Genomic DNA, 8,569 nt, shown 5'->3' on the forward strand with positions numbered 1-8,569 from the left:
ATGGTTTGATTTATGGTAGGATTAGTTTGATATTAGTGATTTTGTTAATCTAAGCTTGTTAAAGAACCTTATGTGTGAACGGTAACTATTTTTCTGTTAATAAGAAGATAATTAAGTTGCATGAACATCTCTCAATTGTCTACCTCGTATAATTCATGTGAACACTTTATTATATGACTAGGATTAGCAAATGTGAAACTAGGATTAACAAGAAAATAGGTAAATTTACATGTGAGCTTGTTTGATGAACCATCAACAAGAGGTTAACTGAAGGACCAAATTAGTTAATCATTACAAGTGTTAATTAATCCGAAGAAATAACCTAGGGAATTAAATTAATTTAGACAACTGGCCACTGTTTGAGTTAGTTAGTTTTCTAAGGATTAGTGTAGCGAATGTGAATCTAATCACCTAAATCGGTAGCCAATAGAAGAACTAATCCATTGCACTATTACCATAAAATTAACCATAGGATCAATTGAGTTGAACCTAAACAGAAGTCCTCTATATTATTGAATTTAGTTGAATCTTTAGTTATCTAGTCTTTAGTAATTAGTTTTAGTATTAATTAGTAAGTTTCTAGTCTTGTAAAACTAGAGAAAACCCCCTCTTTTATTATTTGTTAGTTGCTTTTAGATAATTTTAGTAATTAGTTCAAATTGCCGTTCCCTGAGTTTGATACCCTGCTTACTAGATCTATACCACCAATTGACAGGTCGACTGCCTTTTGTGTGATCAGTTACATTTTATAAGTAGGAATAAAACTAGTTCATTTCACACACATCAAGTTTTTGGTGCCGTTAACGGGGAACAGTTCCAACTTTGAATTGATTACTATTGTTATCGACCCTTTGTGTGAGATTTTTGTTACACAAAGTTACTGTTTTTATTAAATTTAGCATTAGGATTAAATTTTAGTTAGTAGTTTTTAGAAACTTTTGTTTAAAATTTTTGTTGCTTTTGCATTCGATTCGCCGAGTCCCTTCGAACAGACTCGACTAGTCCATAGCTAAACATAAAATTTTCGTTTTTAATTTTCTTTTGTTCTTTTTACGCGTGTTTTTTTCTTTTTACAGAACGTTTATGACCAGGGGAGGAGGCGCACCACTGATCCCACCTTTTGACGATCTGGATGCAACACTTAGAAGAAACAAAGGCATAACAATTGGAGATCCTGAAAAACCAAAAAACTCACCACTAAGTAATTTGAAATCCATTTTCAGCAAGAAGAACGGCAAGAAAGTTGGAGAATCCAGTACCTCCTTGGCGGATGAAGACCCAATTAAAGAGGAAACTGAGTACGAAACCGAAGGAGAAGAAGACCCTACATTCGGCCACGAGTCCGATTTTGACGACGAATTATCTATTCCTATGGCTAACATCGATGAAGTCCCCATGGGGGAATGGAAAAAGAGGATACGAGACGATACCGGCGTAGGACTTGTGCAACCCGTAATTTCGGCAACTGCCACTTTTGAGCTCAAGGGTCACATCCTTGCTCAAATCAAGGAGATACCCTTTTACGAGAAAGACCACAAAGATGCTTATAAGCACTTGGATGAAGTTAATGATGTAGCTGATTACTTTAATGTTCCAAATGTCCCTCGCGAAACCCATCTGCTTCGTATGCTTCTAGTTACATTCAAAGGTGCTGTAAAACATTGGCTCAATTCATTCCCTCTCGGATCCATCACTACATGGGCTATGATGTAAGAAGAGTTCATTGACCAATTTTGCCCACCATCAAAAATATCCAAGTTGAAAAAGGCCATAGCCAATTTCAAGCAACAAGCGGGCGAATCACTTTATGAGGTGTGGGAGAGGTACAAAGGTTTATTAAGGAATTTCCCACATCACGACTTAAATAGTCAACAAGAAGTCTCCATTTTCTATGATGGAGTCAATGTGACAATAAGATAATTACTTGACTTGCAAGGGCCGCTCATAAAGAAGGCACCCTCGATGATTAAACAATTAATTGAAGAATTCTCTAAGCATTCTAGAGAATATCATAATCCTAGGAATAACCCAATTAGGGAGGAGGTGAAATATGCTACTGAATACATGGAGGAAATGATGGCGATGTTGAAAAGCATGGATAGGAGGATGGATAAAATGGATCAAACAATCCATCCTATTTGGGTGGGTTGTGAAAATTGCAATGGACCTCACCTTACGAGAGATTGCGACTTGGATGAGAATGGAAATAAAAAGTCGCAAGTATGTTATTCAAGCGGTGATAGGTTTGATTATGATTGGTGGAAACTGAAACAAGAATGGCTACCCTATGATGAAAACAAAAAGGCAAAGAAGGGGAAATTTAGGATCATTTTTGGAGGCTAGAAGGGTTCTTAGAAGCTATAGTTTTCGAGATTTCAACTTAGATATCAATTTGGAAGAAGATCAAAGGCAATAACACATTACTTTTATCTTAATCTTTTGCATGAACCATGTTTCAATCATTAGATTATGTTTTTAGTTTGTTATTTGCTATAGATATGAGCTAAAAACTCATAACTTCTATTTAGGATAGATGATTTTGTGATTATGGTTTGATTTTATGGTTAGGATTAATTTTAATTGGTGATATTGTTTTGTTAAGATTATTAAAGAACCTTATATGTTAACGATAACTATTTTCTGTTAATAAATTAGTAATTAAGTTGTATGAGCATCTGTTAATTGCTAATCTCATATGATTTATGTCAACACATAGTTATATGTCTAGGAATAACGAACATGAAACTAGAACTAACTAGAAGGTAGGTAAATTGATGTGTGAGCTTGTGTGATACACCATCAAGAAGAGGTTAATTGAATCACTAATTTGATTAGTTAATTACAAGTCTTACTTAACCCGAATCAATAAACTAGGAAACTCATTGGTTTAATCAACTGATCACTGCTTGAATTAATTTGTTTTCTAAGGATTAGTAATAGCGAACGTGAACCTAATCACACTAATTGGTAGCCAATGCCAATTAATCCATTGCACTTGTCATAAAATTACCCATAGGAATAAATTATTCGAACCTAAACAGAAGTCTCCTTAACTATTGAATTTAGCTGATTTTTATTTGCTTAGCTCTTAATTTCTTAGTTTAAGTTTTAGTTAATTGTTTAAGTTTCTAGTCTTGCAAAACTAGAGAAAACCCCCTTTCTATTACTTGTTTTATGTAGATAATATTGGTATTTATTTTAATTGTTTACCGCTCCATGTGTTCGATACCCTACTTACCTGAACTAAACTGTTAATCGATAGGTACAATGCCTTTCGTGTGTTTGTATTTGTGTTTAAGTTAGTAGGATTAAAACTAGTTAGTTTTACACACATGTGTTATTTCCTTTGATCTTCTTCCAAATTGATATCTAAGTTGAAATCTCGAAAACCACAGCTTCTAAGAACCCTTCTGGCCTCCAAAAATCGTCCTAAACTTCCCCCATTCGTTAAGGTTCGAATGAAAAGCGTTTCTATATATATTTTCTGAAAATAGGGGCGACTCGGCGAGTCCATCACTTAAAATCCCGTGTACGACAAGTCAACGTCAAGAATCGCGAAACTTCTGAACAGAAAATAGCTAATAAATGATAAGAATTAAAAACAAAAGGTGGGATCAGTGGTGTACCTCCTCCTCTGGTCATAAACGCTCTGTAAAAAGAAAAAAACACGTAAAACGAAAAAAATACAACAAGCAAGGGGTATGTACCAAAAAGAGGAACCAGTGCAAGAAAGGAAACCCAACTTGGAAGAGATGCTAACAAAATTTGTAGCTGTTTCTGAGAAAAAGACACAATGATCACGATGCTGTAATACAAGAAACAAAAACCATGTTAAGGAACCAGCAAGTAGCCATTCATAACATTGAGAAGCAGATAGGACAGCTAGCTCAACAAGTTAACCAAAGACAAGCAGGTTAACTTCCAAGTAAAACCGAGAACAATCCAAAACTGACACATGTTAATGCAATAACAACTAGTTCTAGGAAAATTTGCACTCCTCTGACCCCTGCACAATAGGCCTCAACAAAGGTGCAAGCAGAAAAGACAGACGACTCGAGTTCAGCAAAACCCGGCTCAACTCGCAGAGTCCATCCCATGGACTCGACGAGTCTAAGGCCTGATGACAAATCTTCTTTTTCTTTAGAGCCTTACAGGCCACCTTTGCCATTCCCGATTTGACCCATACCTGATGGGAAGGTTAAAGAATACAGAGCTTTCATGGAGCATGTAAAGGCCCTTCAAGTTAATATTCCATTTGTTGAAACAATACTTCAAACGCCTAAATATTTAAGCTTGCTAAATGGACTCTTTACCGCTAGGAAAATATGGTAGAGGTCGCTCAGTTGGTGTTAAATGAGTTGCCAAAGAAGAAGGGTGATCCGGGTAGCACTACCTTACCTTGCCAATTTGGGAATCTGACTACCACTCGAGCATTGATGGATTCGGGTGCAAGCATTAGTCTCATGCCATACCCTTTCTTCAAAAAGTTGAACTTGCCGGAGCCAAGGCCTATTGACATTAAGATCCATCTAGCCGATAAGACAATCATTCATCCAAAAGGTGTTTGTGAAGATCTTCTCATCGAGGTAGATAAGTTTGTGTTTCCTATGGATTTTGTAGTGCTTGACATGGAAGAAGACCCCAGAGTTCCCATCATCTTGGGGAGACCATTTTTGAGTACCACTTGTGCATTGGTCATTGTATGCAAATCCACCCTAACACTACGAATGGGGAACGATTTAGTAGTGTTTAAGAATACATAAGACATTGAGCATACAGAGTCAAAGAGAGAATAAGTTTCCTCAATAGATTTGAATGATGAAATGTTAGAGAAAGAGCTTGCACTCTTTCAAGAAGAGAGTCCAAGTAAATTTCTACTAACTCCTGGAGAAACTTTTGATGCTGAAAGAGATTTAAAGGAGATAGAAAAGTTACTAGAGAAGGATGATTCAGAAGAAACAAGGGAGTTTGTGGAATACGCAGAGACTCGCCAAGTTGCATCGACAGACTCGACGAGTCCAGTCGAAAACCTCAGTAATGCGGACAACCTTCACCTTATATTTACTAGTTCTTCTCCTGTCCTCGACATGGAAATTTTTCCTGACCCTTGGGAAGGTCTAGCAGCAGAAGGCGAAGTTATTGAAAAGTATTATGACTTCCAAAACGCTTAAGTAGCTTACCTTGATATGATGATACAGAAAGATGAAGAAATTCAACTTGACAAGGAGGCAAGCAACATAGAAAAGGAGAGTGCAAGGGTTGATGATTTGACTAATTCATCCCTTGAGTCACAAATTGCTAATCAGGAATTATGGTCGCCAACAATTGAAAGAACAAAGCCTCAAGCTCACATCTTCTACTATTTATGAGGTATTCACATTTGAGCCACCAGACTCTTTAGTGGGGGAAAAGAAGTGTGGAAAAAGGGCTAGGAGTGAGTTTGAAGATAATGCTCAAAAGAAGAGGAAAGAGGAATTGAGAAGAGCATACAAGAAGAAAATACATGTTTACAAAATGAAATTTAAGCAACAAAAGATTAAGCATGGCATCCCGATGAAGAACAACGAAGAAACGTAGAGCGGGAGGGAGTCCAGCTAAAGACTCCTCAAAAAGAAGCGCTTGGTAGGAGGTAACCCGTTATGAGAGTTCGCTTTCTTTTTCCTTTATCATTTCTGTTTTAGTTTTTGTTTGATTTTCTTAGGATTTTTCTGTTTTCATCTTCTAAATCATCAAAAAAAATATTGTTTGAGGGTAAGCATGGTCTGAGTGTGGGGTGGATTGATTATTTTTGCGTAAAGAATGAGAAAATCATATGATTTTTTTTAATTGAAATTGACTCGGCGAGTTGGAATACTGACTCGACAAGTCTATTCAAAGCCCGTATAACTTTCATTCGCGAACAGACTCGACAAGTCTGAACCCGACTTGACGAGTCGACTATATTTTCTGAAAAAATACAAACATTTTTTTTACATCCGGTTATACTAGAGCTTTAACCCTAATTTGAAACATAGCATCAACCGACACACTCGTCGTGCGCCTCTTTCTCTCTCAAGCATTCATCAATTTCTTCCAAGTTTCTTCCAATTTTTCGAATTTCATCAAGCAAGGTACTTAATTTCTTCTTTATTTCTGTTAAATTCATGAGTTTTAGATGTTTGAAGGTATCAATTTGATAGAACACCCGTTTTTGAAATTTTAGAAATTTTAGGGTTTTGATTTTGACTTAATTATGGTGTTTTGGATGAATGTTCCTGCACTAATATGCCTTACACACATTCCTGGACAAACCCTTGGACTAATTTTGAGTTTTTATGGTTGAAAGTTCATCAGACTCGCCGAGTCTGTTCATGGACTCGACAAGTCCAGTCGTGAAACCCAGATTTATTTTAATGTGTTTATGTGTTTTCTGGATTGTTTGTTATTTGTTATGCATGAACCATGTTTTCTAGGGGTCAGTCTTCTCAAGGTAGCCAAGGGATCACCCTTGGTTGGATTTTCTAAGGGTTGAATTTAAATCAACCATGAGTAGGTGGAAGAAAAAGCTTGCTGACATCAAGAGAAAAAATATTTACGTGCCTACTGCCATAAACTGGGAATGGCTTCGAGAGGATCATTACGAAGAAGAATTGGCACCTTATTTGTTGAAAACCTTTGTCCATAATGGCACTTCTATGATATGTGACGGATGGAGCTGGCTTTTCCAGATCCAAGAGCCGGTATATCAAGAGCTTTGCTGGGAGTTCTTTTCCACGATTACTTTTCGAGGAGGGGAAGATTGTTATAACCCCGATAGCTTCATTTTTTGTCTTGCGGGCGAAGTCCGTCAGTGCTCTGTGGTAGAACTTTCTTGGCATTTGGGAATTTATGACCAACAATTGGTCCATACATTTATTTTTGGTTAATTTTTGGAACACTCTCATAAGGTGTTCCCGGATGGCATTACAAGCTCATGTTGGTGGAACACTATCGCCAACAATGTTTATATTCCTAAATCTGCTCAAGAGGGTAGCATCCTGTCACCCACTAACCGTCTTATTCACCGCCTAATAGCTAACACAATGAATCAAAGGAAAGATGATGACAAGGTTCCAAATCTTGATTCCATGGTGTTTGGCCACTTATTTAAGCGAAGGGGCGGTTAAGGACCGCAAAACATCAAAGATTAATAGCGGGATGTTTGTCACCGGTTTGGCTCATTCCTATGGATTGATGGGTGCGGGAGCATGGGGGATGTTAACAGGGGTTCCAAACCCTCCTTTTAACACCATGCTTTTTAGAAGGAAAAGGATTATCGAGGATATTGGTGGGGGCCATTTTATCATACCCCATGATGACGTGGTAATTGGTCCCGCGGAGCCGGGTCGGCGAGTGAGGAGGCGTGAGTGGGAAGTAGAAGAGGAATTGCCGGTGATTCCGGTGGACAATGAAGAAGTACCAATGGATTGGTACAATGTCGAGATTAGGCAGATTCAAGATCTAATGGCGAGGGGTATAAATTTTAGCAACGAATCCCACATTCGGCTTTTTGATCATTTTCATATTCCACACATTGATGGGGGTAACTTCCCCTACATTCCATCTTGGGACGAGGTCATTAACATAAGGCGGAGTGGAGCCGGAGGAAGTGGAGCTATGCATGGAGGGGATGATGACGAGGAAGTGGATGAAGACTAGTTTATTTTTATTTGTGTTTTGTTGAACAATTTATTTTTATTTGTTTGGTTTTGGTTGTTTGAATTTTCAGTAAGTTAGAATTTATTTCATTCATGTCCTCATGGTTTGTTTTAAGTTTTCTTTTCAGAATTTGGAATGGGTCAAGTATAAAAGGTCTCAAGAGTTATAGGAGTTTCGAGTCTAGGCGGAACGGTTAATTAAGTCCAAGTTTTGAGTTCGGTCATAAGGAGCATTAAAATGAGTCTTATTACTGAAGAGGAGCATTAGAATTAATTCAAATATGAGGTAATTGGAGTCACTACAAAAAGACTTGGAGCAGAAAGCGAAGTATTTTCACCCAGCGGCTAACTCGTCGAGTGCATCTATTGACTCGACGAGTCCAAGAGTAAAAACGCGATGTCTGTACTTTCCCGATATGACTCGCCGGGTGCATCCACTAACTCGACGAGTTAATACGATTGTCACCACTTTGCTGCTAACTTGATGCTTATATCCCACGGCGGTTGGTTCTTATTTTTAAGAGTTATTTCTTGAAAATTTTGAGAGTTTTTCCTACATTTTTGGAGCTTTCAACTACACGAGATTTGACGCCCAAGGCATGGATGAGCTGTTCCCATGTCTACAATTAGCTGAAGATGTAGCTTCCCATAAAGAAGATCAACCTCGCCACTACTATCCAAGGGGAGTTTGTTCCAATTCCCTCTTTATTTTATTGTTCTTTATCATGCATAATATGCAATGGGGACATTGCATGAATTAAGTGTGGGGTAGGGGGTTGGTTACATTAGTTAAAATTTTAGTTAAATTTGAAAATTTTGCATGAAAATTGCTAGGATCAAATTTGGAAATTTTGGTAAAACCAATTAGGGATCATGCTAGTATTATGTTTGAT

At 37.6% G+C, this 8,569-nt stretch overlaps 1 protein-coding gene and 1 non-coding gene across 2 annotated transcripts; one reads left to right on the plus strand and one right to left on the minus strand.

The window, feature by feature from the left end:
- Positions 1–1,755: 1,755 nt before the first annotated feature.
- LOC145013603 (small nucleolar RNA R71) lies at positions 1,756–1,862 on the minus strand. The gene has a single exon (XR_013665152.1). It is a non-coding gene; the product is annotated as a small nucleolar RNA R71 (small nucleolar RNA).
- A 2,463-nt stretch (positions 1,863–4,325) lies between these two features.
- On the plus strand, positions 4,326–4,763 carry LOC145010582 (uncharacterized). Its single transcript, XM_078969104.1, has one exon. It carries the CDS (start codon positions 4,326–4,328, stop codon positions 4,761–4,763), a length of 438 nt encoding a protein of 145 aa, XP_078825230.1.
- The last annotated feature ends 3,806 nt before the right edge of the window (positions 4,764–8,569 follow it).

The sequence above is a fragment of the Lactuca saligna genome, chromosome 8 (genome assembly GCF_052625555.1).
Source record: "Lactuca saligna cultivar CGN05327 chromosome 8, ASM5262555v1, whole genome shotgun sequence".
Classification (NCBI taxonomy): Eukaryota; Viridiplantae; Streptophyta; class Magnoliopsida; order Asterales; family Asteraceae; genus Lactuca; species Lactuca saligna.